General features: G+C 33.3%; 1 protein-coding gene across 2 annotated transcripts in view; it reads left to right on the top strand.

The window, feature by feature from the left end:
- The window catches only part of mahj (LisH and WD40 domain-containing protein mahjong), a 196,168-nt gene that overhangs the window by 150,405 nt on the left and 26,301 nt on the right, over nucleotides 1-19,462 (top strand). For both annotated transcript variants that reach the window (XM_089239163.1, XM_089239162.1), the window contains exons 29-32: nucleotides 6,808-6,890; nucleotides 9,589-9,673; nucleotides 13,565-13,798; nucleotides 16,550-16,643. In XM_089239163.1, the coding sequence (XP_089095289.1) occupies nucleotides 6,808-6,890; nucleotides 9,589-9,673; nucleotides 13,565-13,798; nucleotides 16,550-16,643 (496 nt within the window). The remainder of the gene's footprint in view (nucleotides 1-6,807; nucleotides 6,891-9,588; nucleotides 9,674-13,564; nucleotides 13,799-16,549; nucleotides 16,644-19,462) is intronic.

The following is a 19,462-nucleotide window of genomic DNA, read 5'->3' as shown; positions in this document are numbered from 1 at the left end:
GAAACTCCTTAAAAACTCCTTACTTTTCATATTGAAAATTTTGTATAAACCCTGCCTATTTGGAACATAAGTGGTAGCACCTCCTGAGCACATAAACACAGCCTAAAATTTACTGAAGAACATTCAAGGTATTATGGTTTCAAAACCACTCATTCACTCGTGATCAACAGGAGCTGCTCAAGGGCCATCGTTTGCATGGGGCAGGCACTACTCTATGAGTTGCGCTGTAAAGACTACCAGAGAAGGGGTTTTTCAAAATTAAACCCGGGGGTCCATAAGAGGGTCCAAAGGTAACATAGAAATCACGCCAATCCGAAACATAGAAATTTGTCTAAAGTTTTGTCTCGTGGCGTAAAGACTAACTAAGAAGGAGGTTTTTAATATTTGTCCCCTAAGGGGGAAGGTCATAAAGGAAGGTTCAAAAGTAACATAGAGAAATCATGACGAGCCGAAACCGCTATATTTATGAAATTTAGTCAGAAGTTTTGTTTCATGCTGTAAAGAAGGGGGCTTTCAAAAGTATATCCTAGGGGGTCAGGTGGCTCAAAGGTAACATAGAAATCATGCCAAACCAAAACCGCTGAAGAAATTTATCAATATTTTTATTTCCTGATGTAGAAACTAACTTAGAAGTGGCTTTTCCAAATTCCATCCCTATGGCATAGCTGCCAAGTTGCCCGAATTTTCCGGGAATCTCCCAAATTTTAGCTTCATCCCTCGACCTCCCGAAAATTTCTTAAATCTCCCGAATTTTTACGAAAATCACAAAAATCCCTAATTGTCCCTAAAAGTTTCCTACTTCATTTTAAAAATTCCCCACTTCTGAAAACAATCCCTAAGTAATTTCTTTTGGGGCATGAAGTCTTTTGCCTCTGTTTTTTCCCCTTTCAAAATGACGTGACATGTCGTAAATGGGGAAATTCCTTTTTTAAGAAAGTTTTGCAAACCCTCTGATGGTAACAAGAAAGTTGTTTGTCTTATTGTGCAGGGAAATAGCTTAGCAGCCATTCCTAGATAATAATTGAAGATTATAGTGATGCGCATGTGGTCAAAATTTCTTTTGTTGAAGTTACGCATGTGCGATATAACAAAACATTAATACCGATAAGCAAAAACATATTTAATCAATTTTAAATATACTTATTCCCTGATGAATTTCCTTTCATCAAACGTTCCAGAAAAGGGCAGACTTTTCCTTTTTGTACAAGTTGTGTTACAGACATAGACATCGGTCATGTGAAATGAAAAAAAACATCAATCAAGCATCACCAAAAGTCAGTGTTCTTTAAAAATTGACTCTTTTTTTTTTCCTTCATCTTCCGATGATTTTGGGGTCATTCGTGCAGAATGTTTGTTCACAGCGTTTCTGATTGAGCACAATATTTATTATTTTAGATCACCATTTTGATTTTTTGCCTCCAATTTCACTTGTTTTTTGCGTAGGGATTTTAATCCTCTAGGGCATAGTCTCCCAAACTTTTTGTTCCATCGCCCCCTTCATCAGAAATTTTTTCCTCTCATCGCCCCCCAACTCAACTCAAGTAAACCCATAGGATCCTATGTTAAATCAGTAGCTTCTATCGCCCCCTTGGACCATTCCATTGTCCACCAGGGGGCGATATTGCCCACTTTGGGAAACACTGCTCTAGGGTTTAACTTTCATGTGTGGGAAATCCCTATTTTATTTGGAAAAATCCCTTTTGTATTTATTGGGGAGTGGTTTTAGCATAAAATACGGGTCCGTGCAAAAATCTCCTGAATTTTCATTGTCAAAAGTTGACAGCTATGCTATGGGGGAATCAAATAATGAATGAATAATTTATTCATGAAATCTGGTCAGTTGTTTTATTTCATGACGTAAAGACTCACTAAGAAGGAGTTTCTGAAATTCAACTTCTAACGGGGTCAAAAGGGAGTTCAATAAGAGGTGTCACATAGAGAAATCAAGCCGAACTGAAACCGCTGAAGCTATAAATATGAAACTTGGTATTTTTTGTGTTGTAATGTTGGGACTCACTGAGAAAGGATTTTTCAAAATTCATCCTCTGGGGGGAAGTTCAAAGGTTATATGGATGAATCATCGCTGAGCTGAAATCACTGAAAAAATCAGAAATTTAGTCAGTATAATATTTTATAATGTAGATATACCCACTAAGACGGGATTCCTGAAAATTCATCCCCCAAATGGGTCATGAGGGGTTCAAATGTTATATGGGGCAATCATCACCGAATAATTTTCACATGAGCAAAGCTGTGGGTAACAGCTGGTTTACAATATAATGATTCTGTAATATAATTCTTATAGAATAAAATATAGAATATATCAATATATTCAGAGTAGGTGAAAATCTGCAGCATTTCCAGGACTTTTTAAAGTGCAGCTTGACACCAGCCTATTTCCTAGTAGTAGTTGGCTAAATATGACTTTCTGTGGTTTTAAATTTCTGCTATACCTTTGAAAAAAAAAATAAATTTTTTTTGCCTTGATAATCAGCAGACCTATAATACAAATGTATGCCCAGTTACATATCCACACATCATGATTTGGAAGATAGGTGGCACCAACTACTACTGTGCACAAAAGTATAAAAATGATAAAAATTAAGATTTTTCTATTCAATAAATTAGAAAGAAAAAACATTAAAAACTTATAGAAAATTTTCAGTCTATTTAAATTGCTGCTGTTCTAAACAAGAAATAACGCTCTCAGTAAGAAAAAAGTGTGCGTCATCTTAAATAGACTGGTGTGAAAATTTCATCACAAGAAAATATGGCTGTTTTTTTATTTTTGTTATTAATGCCAAATATTGTTGCTTTAATTCATTGTTATTTTTTCTAACATTAATTTTGTTGCTCCAAAACTTAATTTTTGCTGCTCTAAAATGAACTTTATCCCTGCATTTATATATCAGAGATGCCTCTGTACTCGAAAAATCTGGTCTTTTTTGAGTGAAAGTGGGTCCCCCCTCAAAAAAAATTATCCTGAAAAAAGGTATGCCCCTTCCTCCCCATAATTCACCTGTATCTCTATGAATTTTTTCCAGCATTCCACGGGTCTTTGATCACCTGCTTATATCTCTTAGTTGAGACAGAGCAGCATACCATGTTCTGGGTAGGAGAAGGAGATGAAGTATCTGTGAATCAAATAAATCATTCATTTCTAATTGTATTGAATTAGTTTCAGCTACGTCCCGTGATTCTTGCTTCCATTATATAAGTCACAGGCAAACTCAAAGAAACATTGGCAATTTCCAGATTAAGTCGTTTATTAATGTATAAATCACAATTAAATTAAGTTAAAATTTGTTAATTCAATTTTTATTGTTAAGCAAAAATAGCCATGATCTCAATGTATAAGATATGAACAGATCTCACCGATTTATGTGGTCGACAATCCACACAGACTAAAAAGATCAAGATAACTTCTCTGGGGAATCAGACAGTGAATGGTGGGCAATTCAATCTCAACAACGGAAGTTCAGGATCAAAGTTCGTGAATCAGCGCATCAATGACAAAGCACACGCCATTAACGGGAAGATCAAGAGTCACGAGACCACATCGATTATGTGTCACACACCATTAGCGGGAAGATCACCATCCAAGAATCAGCGCATCAAGACGTAGCTCACCACGACATCAGAAGTTAGTAGACGAGAAGATAACACACAGAAGATGATTTTATCACACAAGGAAGATGACGGCCATCACTTTTTGTTGTAAGCTCCTTTGAGGATCCTGGAATGCCGTACTGCAGACATAAATCACATTACGACATTCATCATTCACATTGAAAACTTTGTCCAATTAGAAATATACAAACTCCTCAAAGAACTACATGATGAAAATTATCATTAGAAGATCACTATCTGGACCAGCTGGAGTAGTTTTAAGTACAGTAGGATTAGTCGCACATTTTAACGGTTAACATTGTAAGATGTTAGTAAATTATCATAAAGAACCTCCCTGCTGAACACTCGAAGTTGCTCCTAGCACAACTGGATGAAAGAAGAAATGATGTACATTGGGATGCATTCTTTCCTAGTTCTAAAAAGAAAAGGTAGAAGAACCACCAAAAAAAGGGTAAGACGGCTCTTTTTTGGGGACGGGAAGGCCCCCCTTATAACCCCCCAATTTTGCTTTTGATGAAAATCGGAGTTTTGGAACCTGCGATTGTGCAATGGTAATGGGCTAAAAAATTTGATTTTCTAAGGTTTCCAAATTTTGAGTTAGCTATTATTCCTTTGAAAAACTTCTGGTTGCCACAGCGATCACACAGACCTACAACACAAATATGTATACATTAAACTTAAAATGCACGGATTACCAGTTTGGAGAATAGATGCAGGGCCGCAACTGGGAGAGGGGTGGGACAGGTAGGTCTAGTGTCCCTGGCTCTGGACTAGAGGGGGCAACCAAATTCACCCTTTACAACTACTTCTAGATTACATGGTTGGGCCAAAATGTGTGCTTGTCATATTTTAGGAAGTATCTAGTTGGGGCGCTAGATAGATGGCACCACCTACTGAACACAAAACACTCCAAATGCTGGGCACACACACATAAGCGCTGTTAAGTTTCTCCAACACAAATGACATAAATGTATAACCAACAACTAACCAACAAATGTATACCAACATGTATATGTGTCTCCAACACAAATCTGACAAAATGTAGCTCCCATATTCAGGTGTGAAAATATGTGGCACTTAAATGGCGACAGATCAGAGTGGTAGACCATCAGAGAGGGAAAATAAAATATACCAGGAATAAAATAAAATAGGAAAATAAAATATACCATAAAATATTACCAGGAAATTGGATTTATATGCATAGGGAATCAGAAGATAAGTGTCTGGGAGAGGAGAGAGAGAGAATTTAATTTGCTTTACATTTGATCAGAAGGTATTGGAAGTGCTAAGATTTTTTTTAACGAAATATAAAATCAATCAGAAGGGAATTTATTGACTGATTTATTAGTAGTAAATATATAAATGTGTGCCTCCAACTGTTAATTAAAATGGATCCCGTTTATAAAGTTTTTCAAAAAAACCATAATAAAAAATGTAAGCAGGAAATCACTTTAAACGGGAAATCTTAATGAGAATTACTTATTTTTAGGACCACAAAACTAAGTTTTACCAGGTGGGAAAATGTTCTAAATGGGAGAAACGTTATAAGCTGGATCAATTGTGTATTTGTTTCAGATTTATTACATGTGCAGAATTCCATACGTTAAATTCTCAGTGCTAATGAGCTTCTTTGCAAGCTTTTCCTACTAGTAGGCAATGGAAGTAAATGAACCTTTGGACAGAACATGTTTTTAGAAACGAATTGTACTTGATTTAACAGATACCTTCTCCTACCCAGAACATGACTCACCGCTCAGTCTCAACAAAGAAATATGAGCAGGTGATCAAAGATCTGGGGCATGCTGGAAGAAAATTCATAGAGATACCAGTGAATTATGGGGAGGGCATAATTTTGTTCAAGATAAATTTCTTTTGAGCGGGACCCACTTTCACTCAAAAAGGAGACAGATTTTTTGACTAGACTACAGAGACAACAAATTTCTCAACCTTTCCTTGTCGCTCATGTGTACTGAACAGGACCATACATGGACAGTCTGATCTAATTCAGGCCAAAACTCACAATTGCAGACAATGCCACCAGATGGCGACTTATCCGAGGATGATTGTAATCTAGTGGTCTAGGATGTTCACCCTGAAAGTGAAAGGACGTGGGTTTGATTCCCCGCAGGGCAGTTGAATTTTCACTCTTTCCAAAATATATCTTCGCATCAGCCAGCTGTTAAAAACCTTTGTATACTAACTTCATGTTGCGGTAACTTTTTTAGTATTCTGTTTTGAAGGTCTTGGAGGCCCATGAAAAATACAGTATAGTAAATAAAACTAAAGTAGTTTCTCTCTCTCCCTTTTTTTAATTTTTAAACTTTTTTCTCATGGAAATTCTGGATTCTCAGTTGTCTCAATTCTCAATCGTTCTCAATTTATTCAACTATTTTACCCATTATGGATTGTAATATACATATTCATTAGTTTATTTTTAATATTTTTTTTACATGATTAAAAAAAATTGAGTTTTGAAATTGTACATTGCATTTTACACAACACTGCTGGAGGAATAGAGCAAATAAAAATTAACTTTATGACATGAAATTAATTAAGAAAAGTGCTTTGATATAATGAACCTCTAGTGTAGCGATTGCCTAATGAGAAGTATCCAAAGATGATGTCACCTCTGCTATTATTATGAAGGTTTTGACAGCTAGCTGGTGCAAAGTTGGCATCAGCTAGCTGTCGACTGATGGCCTGAGTGACTCTAGCCAGTTTTTTTATCTCATCACTCCATGTTGTTGGAGGCACCTTTTTGGGGGTTTAACATTACATTCAACAATGTTCAAAGCAGCACGAAACACTATATTATTAATTTACCCTGAACAATTTTTGTTTCTCAATATTTTTGAAATTTCAGTTTTTAGGATATGTGCACAATCACATGTTTCCAATAGTTTTGTCAAGTTCAGGCACATTTTGATGTTCTGCACAAAAATTTTTCAAACTTTCTGGACAATCCAATTTAATTTTATATTATTTCAGAATAATAATAAAAAAAACTTTTTCAAGATGATGTGTAGTTAGAAGACAGTGTTTTTGAAAAATATTAATCAGATTTTTTTATCAGTGAATTTGGCACTATATATATATAAGTAAATTACACATTCTTTTTCTTTTTTCAGATAGAGTTTTATGATGCCTTTTGAGATATATTATTGTGGTTTTTTTTAGGATTCTCCACTTATATTGACATCGCAAACATGGCGCAGAAATGTTAGTGCTTTGTGGAATACTTCACAGAACCATCAGTTATTGTAAGTTCAATACATTAACGGCAGTATTCACAGACAGAGTTTAACTGCAGTCGCAGGTTAAAAGATTAGAGATCAACATAGATTGGTTTAAATCCTGAATTTAACCAATCTGTTGATTGATATGTATATTGATTTTGCAAAAGTCAAATCCAAAATTGTTGATCAACCATTAAAAGTAAACCTTTCAATGAGCTCAAAAATGGTATCGGATTTAATCTGCTATAAAAATATATTTCCCAAATTACCGTAACAGAGTAGACATTTTAAAATGGGAAAGATTTCTTGACACTTAACAAAAAAAAGTTTTTCATAACAAAAAAAAATTCTTTTTAAAATTTTATTGTCTGTTTTATTCATGTATGGCACATATATAAAATGTGATTCCAAGTTTGCTTTGAAAAAAATCAGATTTGCACAAAGTCTCTTTGTTAAACACTTTTTTCAAGCTGGGGCAATCAGATTTTGAGGTTTTGCTACAAACATTGATTTAAAAAAAATTAGATACCATCTGAAGAACTGGAAAAAAAAATTAAAATTACTACCAGGGTGCTCTGAAATTTTGTAAAAAAAATTAGTCTTGGAAACAGTTTATACACTTTTTTTTTTGGGAATGGCCCTTATATTTCTGGATTGCTAAGGGATGATTAGCAAAAGAAAATGATGTTATCTGTCAATGTGTTGCTTACATTCTGGCAGACATTATGGGTAGGGGGAAGTTATATTTAACTGAATTAGCAAAAAAAAAAGATTTCCTTTCTTTGCTTGTCCGTAAGTTTGAACGTCTGTAATAATTGCCTAGAGCAGTGTGCTCAAAATCGTGGGACATCATTTCCTGAAGAAAGGAGTGGGACACTGATTTTTTTTCCAGAGAAGAAAGTGGGTTTTTTTAGAAATCATTATTAGGGATACGTAAATTTTGTCTCTACAAAATAGATGTGATAAATGTGAAATTTGCTAATTTTGATGAAAAAAAAATTGGGAAATTTGATTTTTTACTACTTTTATACGAAATCTCGATAAATTGCAGTTTTAATAGCAACAGTTGGTCATACTTTTGCTCATTACTTGCAATTTGCGCCCTGTTATGTGCTTGAAAGCTAATATTCTCTTGCATAAAGTAGATTACCTTATTGTATGCAATTGTTTTGCAAAATATGTGCTTGTTTCAGGTAATCTTCCTTCAGTTTTAAAATGAAATTCTAGCTCATTAAAATTAGAGTTCAGTTGAATTTTGCTTCTGAGTTCTGTAAGAAAATTATGGAAGTAATAAATGATTTGGAACGATCAAACTGTTCAAGGTATTCAGTTTACCACATGTTTCTGAGACTTCTCTCTATTAATTCTGAAAAGCACATGTTTTCAACATGCATAGTTTTTTATCAGTGATTCAAATGTATTTCTCCTGGCATTAAGTAACCATGGGGAGGGATTAATCATAAGTTAGGGGGATAAAATAAATAAAATCCAATGTTTCTTGGTTGCAATATCAAGCTGCAGTAATGTTTCATCTAAAGCAGTTTCCCAAACTTTTTGTTCCATCGCCCCCTTCAGAAATTTTTTTCCTCATCGCCCCCAACTCAATGAAACCCATAGGATCCTATGTTAAATCCGTAACTTCTATCGCCCCCCCCCCCCGGCTCATTCCATTTCTCACCAGGGGGCGATATTGCCCTCTTTGGGAGACATTGATCTAAAGACTACTTTGAGAGTGCCTCTCATGCTCTAGCAAAACAAAAACAAGTTAGAAATGTGTTGTCCCCATGAAATTGTCAAAAAAAGGGATGAGAAACTCAAAAAATAAAATAAATAAATAAAAATGCAATTGACAAAAGAAAAACTGTTCAGAGCGTCTGTGCCTGTCCAAATTAAAAATGAGCGACCAAAAGGGATGGAATATGTTGTGAGTGTAAATCATAAATATCAAATTAGTGCTAAAATAGGCGAAATGCCATGTCAGATTTGCTTATTTGTTAACACTGTTAAATTTGAATCAAATTGTTTCATCATCAATTTCGAACAAACTTTGCTGCTGACTATATTTCATTTATCAAAGAAAAAAAGGGTAAAGAAGTGTCCCTAAGAATTTTTCGGTTAACATTTTTGATAATTTTTTTTTTCATTTTTTGTCCAATTTTGTGAGAATGACTAATACCATGTAACATATATGTTAAATAGCTCAATTAATGTATGTTGCAAAAAATTAAAATTGATTTCTTACCAAATGTTTTTATTTTTAGAATTCCCTCATAACCTCCCATTCGGAATCGGCAATGAATTATGTCTCTCTGTCTAATTAGCCCTTGTGTGCAGAAAATGACCGTGGTGTGACAAAAATTATTAATGACAGTTTCCTGTATAGACAGGACCACAATTTTAGAAGTTGACCTGGCATAGTTTAACCTCATGAGGTGACGGACAATATCTCAATGAAACAGAGCCTTTGCCATAGCTTTTTGTATTTTATAAGTTGATGAGAAAAAATGTTGCACTATAGGTGGTAAACTTGTAAAGATTTCACTGTAGCTTGCTTAACCTGTGACAGTAATGCTAACATTTCATTTTATTTTCCCACCCAGCCTGCTCGCAACTCTTGCCTTATTAGCTTCACGTGGTGATTTCAAAAAATAGGAGGTGGTCACAATAATGTTACTCGACTGTGTATTTATGTTGTGATTGCATAATTTTAATACTTTTATAGGCACTCCTTAAATGAAGAGTCCTATGTAGAATTCAGCAAACTCAATCAAGATAGAATTATTGGGACTTATCGAAAAAGAGCCAGGGTAAGTTAAGAAAGCTTCTGAAACAGAAGCTTACAAAAAAACTTTTGTCTTAAGAAATTATTATTCTTGGTTCCATGCTGCTTTTGAAAAATATTCATGAAGAAGAGTTTTAGCACCTTGAAAATATCAGAATTAAATCTTGAGAGGTCTTTGGGTCTGAAAAAATAGTTTTTAAAACAGTGGTTCTTAACCATTTGTGTTCTATGTACTATATTCCAGTGTACTTTATGACATGCCAGAAAAATCAAACCATTTTTTTAGTATTTGACTCTCTAGTCCACAGTAATTTTTTGCTTTTTTTTATTATTAAAAAAATTAATTGATAATTTAAAATTCAGTGCTTCTTTATGTAGCTAATCTTCTCAATTAAACTTGACCTGGAATGGGGGTTCTTGGATCAACATCCGCAAAAAGAATGCTATGACAGTTCCATCATAAGAATATCCTGTGACCGTTGAAACTTTTGGCAAATATTTTGAACCTTTAAAACATATCTTTTTTTCAGTGATCAGAAATATTTGTATGAGTTGATTTGTCTCTCCTCACATTGAATTTCTAGCTGCGACTGAAAATAATTCATGTAAATAGAGATGGGGATATATGATTGAGTTCACATTGAAAGCTCATTCAAAATTTTGTGAGTTTAATTCAGGGCTGTAACTAGGTTTTTTTTTGCCGCTCTCACAACTTTAAAATTCGATAATCCCATAATAGTGTTCTTTGTTCCCACCTAAAATGTCCACCCGGGAAGTTGCCCCCCCCCCCCACCCCACCAGTTATGGCCTTGGTTTAATTTATGTTCAATATATTAGTGGATGTTTCAGTACTTGAGACCAGTATCACTAGACAAGTGTTCAAGATATGTCAAAATAAAAAGAACAATTATAAAAATTTTTAAATGACAGAGAGACCTAACTATCAGAAAGAGATACTCCATACAGTTATCAGTTGATGATTGGAAAATGAAACAAATTTCCAAAGCTGGAAAAACAACTATCTGAACTTATCTATTTTTTTCAGTTAATAAAACAAAGTCACTATTAACTGGAGTAAATAATGAAATTCGTGCAATGTGGCTGATTCAAGACACAGAAGTCTAATGACGATTTTAATTCTTCAAATCGATGGGTCGCCAGAAAAGTTTCTTAAAAATATATAACATGAATTTAACTGTAGCAAGTGATGGACAGAAATTGAAAAAAAAAAAACAAAACTTGCAAATTAGTGTTGCCCAAAATTACAGAAAATCACCAAGAAATAGAAACAAAAACCATATTTAGTTGACACAAGAAAGTGGTTAATAAACTGAATTATGTGTAAATTATCAAATATAAATTGAATAACACCAAAACTAATTAATTATCAAAACCTTAGAAAATGAATTACCTTTTGGGTTAGATAAGACAATTGAATGAACAACGTTATTTGAACCCAAAATTGCAAAAAGAACCACGGCTGTATTTGTATTGTATTGTATACGCGTTTTGGAACTATAGGAAGTTCCTTCATCAGTAGCAAAAACAAAGCAACATAAATAAATAAAAGAAAAATAATGAAGAATACTCCTTATAGCGGGAGTCAAGTTTATTCTTCGAAAGGTCAAAGTTTATTGTTCGAAAACAAGGAACCATTCTTCTGTTGTCTGCTTTACTTACAGATTGTACTTTACTCTGTTGTCTGTTTGAAAATCTTAGAGAAAAAAATATGATTATGACTAGAAGACAGGGTAGCTCGGTTTAAATCAGCTTGATTTAAATCAGGTACTTTTGATATTCCAAGCAATTTTGAATAATATGATTTTTTTTAACTTGTATGATGTGATACAAGTAAATAAGAGATAATAAGATTCATATTTTAATTATTTACACAATTAATATTTAAATGTGATAAAGGTATTTGTTTTCTGACTCATGTTGCTAGAATTAATTCAGTTTTTCTCAGAAGATTTTAGAGAAAGAGGTTTCTCAAGTCTCTTCCAAGAACTTTCTTTCCCATAGGAAAAGTGAAGTCGTTAAATAGTGCTAATATAACTGTATAGACAAGATTTTTATCTCTGGAATGGAATTTACTACAGGCTTTGTGGAAGTAGCCAATATACTATCTGTGGGAATAATTGTCACAGTTGGGAAACAATAAATAGTAAATAAATTTCAAAAGTCATACTAAAAACTTAAAATTTTCCACAACTCTAATCCCCCACCCTCCATGCTGTTTCGATTATGTCACAACATTCAGAAATTTTTCATAGCTTAGCTCGTAATAAGGAATTTTGTTCATTCAAGATGGTTCTTTTTCAAAGAAAAGTTTGATTTCACAGTGATATTTTACATAAAAAGATATTACTCCAGAATATTTAAAATTAATGAATGTTATACATATATAACTATGTACTTTTGGATTTTTTTTATCAAATACAAATTTAAATATTGTTTTAAACATATAATGATTTGTTCTTAGATATCATTGATATGATAAATGGGTAAATTATGGTAAATGGTAAATAAAAAAATTCTTAGTAATTTAGCTAATAATACGATTTTGGTATGATAAATGGCATTTTTAGTAGTTTAGTATGGTAATACTATTTTTTTAAAGCAAGATCTTTAGAGCTTAATATTGTCTATAAGTCAAAATGTGAAAAGTATACCTATTATGAAAACTATTTAATACCCCTATTAAGTCAACATTTCAAACTTTTAATTAAAAAGTGTGACTAAGTATTCAATTTAAATGAAAAAAAATTTTGAATTTGATTTTTTTGGAAAAAAAATTAGTTTTTTTATTAACCCTTTGCTTGATAAAGGATAAAATTAGCAGAAATTTTTTAACAATTTTCCCTCTGTATATAAATTTTTGTTCCACGTATGACTATGCACATATTTTATTTATCAAGTTCACTATTTTCTAAAAAACTGTTGTTTGTCCAATTTCTATACTTAAAAAATATACTTACCTTTAAGATTTAATATTGTTCAGTCATTTAGACACAATATTTAAATTTAAAATTTGTATTTTAGAGAAATAATATTTAAAAAAATCAAAAAAATCTTATTTAAATCAAAGAAATCAGATTTTTTGATTTTTAAAAAGAAAATCATGGTTTTTTTATCAACATTCTGCTAGAAGAAAACTCATCCCCCACTGAAATATGTTCAAAATCTTCGGTAATACCGGGGTAATTAAAATACCTTAATATGACAACCCTCTTACGCTTATACATGTAAGAAATTTCCTCATGAACTTTGGATATGTAGTTCAGATCCTTATTCAGTGGATTATAACAAACTCATGCAATAAACTTAAGATGCTTTTTGTTTTCAAGCTCAACCCACGTGGCTTCAACATCACTACTTCGTAAGTTACACTTTTGAATCTTAATGATTCTGAACTTATCGTGTCATCCTGTTCTATAATTTTTCATGATTTTATAGGGAATGGGGAAACACTTCAAATATACCAAGAAAATATCCAGTGACTATATATGTCCATAGAAAAGCTGAACTTTTTAAAAAAATAAAGAACATTTCAGAGATATGGAAGTATAAATATACTAACAAAACATATTTAAAAATTTATTTAATGTATCACTTCAGCAAGGGGATTTGTCACAAAACTAGTTTTTAGAAAATAGCGAAAATCTATCCAAGACTAGACGTTTCTGCCTAAATTTTGGGATATTTTCTATGAGGCAGTATCAGATTATGCCCTTTTCATATATGATATGTAAAAGCATGTACTGAAGTGGGAAATATAGAGAAAATATCGTATAAATTTTGTGAAAAATGGACTTGTGCCTTTTTTACATAATGCAATTCAAGTATGTGTGATGGTTTTGAAACTAATTTCATATATGTATAATAAACCAAACTGATTTATGTTTATTGTTATTAGATATATGATGTGGAAACTGGGGCCTTAATACTCACACTAGACCAACCAGGTTTTGGTAACTTCTACAGATATAATAAAGCAACCTTCAACTATACAGACAATCTTGTGCTGTCAGATGGAGTTATATGGGATGTGCGCAGTGCACAAGTAGTTCATAAGTTGGATAAGTTCAATTCAAAGATCAATGGGGTGTTTCATCCAAATTCTGTGGAAATTGTGTCAAACTCAGAAATTGTATCCTTTAAAATTTTCATTATCATTTTTAAAATTCCATAAAATATGAGGGATATTTTTTCAACCTCTGGTAAAGTATGAATATGAAATAGAAATAAATCTATAAAAATTAAGGTTAAAACTCTGCTACTTTTCCACACAACCACTATTTCCATTAAGGCACGTATTGTTTCTTGGCACAAGGTGGCAATTCTCTATGCTCTCCTGAGACTTCGGTCTCATAACTAAGCCAACCATTTACTTTGACTTTCAGTGACCTTACTGTAGTGGGGTACAAGCATTGTTGTGGAGAAAGATAACTCCTGATAACCACCTTTTTTTCTGTATTGACAGAGTCCACCTTCTTTTAAGAAGGCATAGAAAAACTTGTGTGAAGGTATGATGAATGCTTTTATGAGAATTTTGGTCATTTAGAAACAGCTGAGAGTTGTACATAAATTTTATACAATATAATGTGAATATTCCTTTTTATCAGATGTTGAAAAAAAAAGATTTAATTATATTAAGAAAACAAATATTTTCTGGATATTATGCTGAGGTGAATTCGGAAAGAAAAGTCATCAGGTCTCTGTCTGGACTCGAACCCATGCCCTCTTGCATACCAACCAAGCATGCTACCATCTACACCACTGGAGACACAATCTTGCCTTTCTTATTTCATGCACTGTGATGGGAGGCACTGAAGTAGAGGCATTAGTAGCCTTTCTTAACTTCAGGAAATAGCTTCCAGGTGGGATGGTAGAAAGAGATAGATGGCTTTTTCTCAGCCCAAGATATCAAGGAAACAATGGCAATGAGTGTATATTGGATTGATGATTCTCGGAGATAACTAATTTTATACATTTTATCTAGCCGAGACACGTTTGAGAATTTTCTGGGTCATTTTACTGATGCGCTTATACACCAAAGGGATGGCGAACCAATGTCTTGCATGGGTGAAAATTTAGTCTCAAGTCTCACCCTGCCCATAATATACAGCAGCAGTTCTCAACTTTTTTTGTCTTACTGAGCCTTTTTCAGTATATAATTTCTATGATAGAGCCCTGCACAAGCCTCTTTTTATACATTTATCATATTCGTTCATTTATTTCATTGTCCTGGAGTGGCCGTGGAACCCCTGGGAAGTGTACACTAAGCACTGGTTGAGAATCACTGATATACAGTATTTCTTTTACAGAAATATATCTTCAATATTTATTTTTTTTACTAATTCATTTTCAATTTTTGATCCACATCTCTGCCTGTGGCTCGACCCTCATTCTACAACATACTCTGGTTGATAGCTACTACTATACTGCACACCAACTTTGGTCATACTGCCATACAGCAATTTACTACCAGTTGGGTTGGGCCAGAAATCTTTCTAGAAAAAAATTCATGTTATGCATCTGTCCTCATCTTGGACAGATGGGACTTCTGATGAGAGCATATTGAAGGACCATCTAGTGGTGGTCACCTCAGGTTCAGTAAAATAAGAACTTATCCATGTTCTTTCCTAAGATTAAATCTGCAGACTTGATGGTAGCCTTCATGGTGTTAGAATAAGCGTTTTACATAGTTGATAGCTAGCACTTTTAGGATCTAGTGTAACTGAAATCAGCAACAGCAATATCAATTTTTTCTTTTCTTTTTTTGCCATTTGGTACATTTCAGAGGCAAAGGTAATTTTGCTCACCATGGTTATGAATATTTCCCTGAAAGGAAAACCTCACTTACCCACAGTAAAGTAAAAAACAACTTATTAGTTGGAACTTTCTGTGCTCCCTTTATAACTTTCAGGTTTTATACCACTTTCTGAATCTATTCCCTCTCATTTCCAAACCATGTTACAAATTTCACAATTTTCCCATCTATTAATTTTTTAAAACCTGCTCATTATTATCTATGTCAATTATTTCTTCAATACCATAGTATTCTAAATCCTAGTTTATTATATTGCTGATGTATTCTAAAAAGATATTTTGGTACTCATTACACATGCTTCACGTTCGGCGCAAATATCAAATTTGGCACCCACCTGGATTGTTTTCAGTTAGCAAAGAAGTAGGCCCTAAATTATGCTAGTATGCTATTTGAAATTCTTTGATGGTTTTGAAGAGACACTTTCTCAGCTTGCACAGCACTCAATCTGCATTCTTCTTACTCGTTTGGTATAATCTTGCCCATTCTTACTGTAATTGATAAAAGTCACTTTTTTGTTCAGAAAAGTAATCCCGTAAAGATACTTAATGGATCACACAGAATGCTCTTATCCATGGGCTGCAAACAGGAGTACACTTCAGTGATGAATTCTCCCTCTCTCTCTCTCAAAACAAAAATATTTTCTTGTTTTTATTCAGATGAAAAGAAAATAGCTACCAAAATGAACTGAAAACTAGTAAACAAAGAAAAAAGTCAAAACTGATTTTGGGTAAAAAAAAATCATAACCTGACAAATATGACCAGGGTGGAATAAATCAGTCTGGATTATATGGGCGTCCATATTAGGGAGCTTCCTTCTGCTGTACTATTAAAAAACTTTTGTCATGCACATTTAAAAACAAATTTGAATTACATTATCAATAAACTCTGTATATTTTTGAATTAAAAAAATTTCTAATAAGATTAAATTTAGCCATTGTTCTTAGAAATCTGTTTTCCTGTGAAAAATATGAATTAAATTTCATATGTTTATATATAAGCATTATTTATGTTTTATATATTTGAAAACAAATTTTCTTCCATATGTTTTCTTGACTTATAAAATAAAAGTGGGATGCACGAACCTATGAGTTGTTGAAAACTGTGCCTGAACTGGAAAATTGCAAGATAGTATTCGACAGCTCTGGAGATGTTATATATGGAGGTTATTATTATATAATTATTTTACTCTTACATACTTTATATATTAAGGAAAAGGGAAATTTTTATTTATTTCTTATCACTTTTGATATGAATGACATAACTATCTTAGTTCAACTCAACGTTTTTCCAGCACCAGCTGTTGCTTTATCTAGTGATATTGATAAAACTGACTGAATCATAGAAACATACAATTTTTGGACAGACTTGACTTGCTGGGATTGGTTGTTTATCATGCATCTAGATTGCTCTCACTGGCTGACAAAATAGCAGATTATTCAATTCTTTTTTTCATTCTGATGGTGATCTTGGAACGGATTACATTAACGATCCCACGGTCCTTAACGCAAGAGTCCAAGTTTGATTTATATATATATATATATATATAGGGTGGTAACTATCGACCGCCCAATAATTACACACATGATTCCTTGTGAACAACTAATACAGAAAAAAGTTTTTCGATCAGACGAATATTAAGGGAGTTATAAGCTTTTAAAATTTTGTGACGTGTCATTTTTTTAACAGTCAGTTATATGCCAAACACTGAACCAAAGTGCATTTCTCCGCCAGCAGCGGGTTGTCACTTCTTAAAAATGAACTGAAATATTCAATCCCATTAGAAGCCAAGTTCGGCCTTCTTCCTTCACGATTGGCACTTTTTCTCTCCATGTATTGTGATACTATAACCTTGCTATTACATATCACTTACATGTTAGCTTCGTCTTTTATGTTGGCAAATTTATCGCAAGATTTGTACCATGTTAGCCAAATGAGATCTGTTTGAAATTTTTTTTAGCCAAATCAGCACTTTTTTGCCAAAATTTTCAATTTTTTTACCTTCACTATTAAGTCTAATTTTCTGAGGGAAGGTTCATACAGTGCGTACGTGTTTACTGCACTATCATTATTTTACGTTGTTTTAATCAAATTAGAATGTTGATCAATAAAACGGCAGTATTTTTTTTTGGGTGTTTTTTTTTTAACTTTCATCGAAACTGTTACTTGTAAAAAGCTTCAATGATGAGGGATATACAAATGGTACCTTGACGAAGGTGTGACTAAGTGGAAACAGTAAAATAATGACGATTCAATCAGAAACTTTTAATAAAACTTATTACGTTACGAATTGACGTATTCAAAATAATTTTTGGTTTTGAATTTTTCTGTTGATTCACACTATTCAACTCTGATTTTTTTTCTCAAGGATATTTCAGTGATTTTATGGTGTTTTTGGAGCACTGATTCTGAATCCGACATTGATTTTATCAGATCGGCTCTAGTTTTTGATTGAAAGTTGAACTTTGATGGTAATACCATAAGCAAACCGCGTAGCTATTGGGAGGGGGGGGGGGCGACGAAAAATGCGATAATTCATGAAATTTTCGGAACTTCTATATGATAATATTGCATTCAATCAATCCATTGTAAATTACCTGTATCAACGTTTTTGATTAAATAACAAATTCAAGAAAACTTTGACTAAAAAAATAAGAAAAAAATTTTTTACATTTTTTTTTTAAATTCGGGACCGAGAAAAAACAAAAATAACAAGACTATTCCAGAAAATACGAGACAAAATGAAGGAGGTATGGTCACCCTATTCACAGTGATTAGCTCATTTTATTTAGTTTTATTTTTTATATCATAAAAAATCTTATTTTTAAATCCCCCTCTCCTAACACAGCGAGCTCTCGATCCGCTCAGGCCATAAGCCAGCATACAAATCACATTGGAAGTGTACTATATGCGTGTGTGTGAATCATTTATAAACTTAATTATCATTTGGTCATTTTTGTCGCACCGCGGTCACTTTCTGCATACATACGAGGGCTAATTAGACCGGGCAATTTATTGCCAGTTCCGAACGGCAGCCTTTGTTTTATACTCACCAGAGGTTGGTGCGCTAACCCCTCAATGTGGGACTCCCTGCAGTAGCAATCTTTCTGTGGTCATGTCACCGTTTCTGTTGTACCCCTGCGTCATGAACGTTTCTGATGAGAACGAACTGGATATCGAACTCGCGACCCCTAAACATCCTTTGGTACTTTTAGGCAAGTATCTTATCGACCTGGGCTACTGCACCCACTAAACTGAATATCAATACATAAAGATCACTGATGTTTGGTAATGATATAAATGTGATAATGTGTTGAATAACATAGGAAAGTGAATAAAAATTGGAAAGAAAAATTTCTACGTAAAAATTAATGGCTGCAGACTACATTGAAATATTGATACTGTACCGAAACCATCAGCATTTTTGACATCAGCTGCCATAACATACCCTAAAACCATTAAAATTTCCTTGGAAACATGAAAATGATTTATTTTCAGGCCTAAAATTTTGATATTATAATCACAACGTTTAATTCCCAAACGTTTAGTTTTATGGTAGTTATTAGAGCCAGTATTATTCGAAAAAACTAGTTTGAAGAATAATTTCATCACTCTCAAAATTTTTTAAGGTCAGTTTGGTAAGAGGAAGTATCTTTCTCTCAAACCAAACAAAACTTCGATCTATTGCTATGACCAATTTACTACCGAGAGTTCTGCCAGGAATGTGAGTGTGTGTGCCTGACAGTCTGATTCAGTATCTAGCTCTGATGTTTCAATGTTCTTATCTATATTTCAAATTGTGGGCGAAGTGTAATGATTAAATATTTATACCGTTTTAGCTCTGTTGCTATATTTCGCGAGACTTTTTAACGGGAGATCGGCTCACATTCGCACCTCAAAGTTGGGAACCACAGAAAAACTAACTACAGCCGACCACTGCTGTGGCGACTGTGGGGTTTGAACACGGGACCTCGTGATTTGAGT

Source organism: Pholcus phalangioides, unplaced genomic scaffold (assembly GCF_987345545.1).
Source record: "Pholcus phalangioides strain wild (caught in Gottingen) unplaced genomic scaffold, Ppha-v1.0 ptg000011l_1, whole genome shotgun sequence".
NCBI lineage: Eukaryota > Metazoa > Arthropoda > Arachnida > Araneae > Pholcidae > Pholcus > Pholcus phalangioides.
The sequence above is the reverse complement of the archived record's forward strand: the minus strand, read 5'-3'. Positions and strand labels throughout refer to the sequence as shown.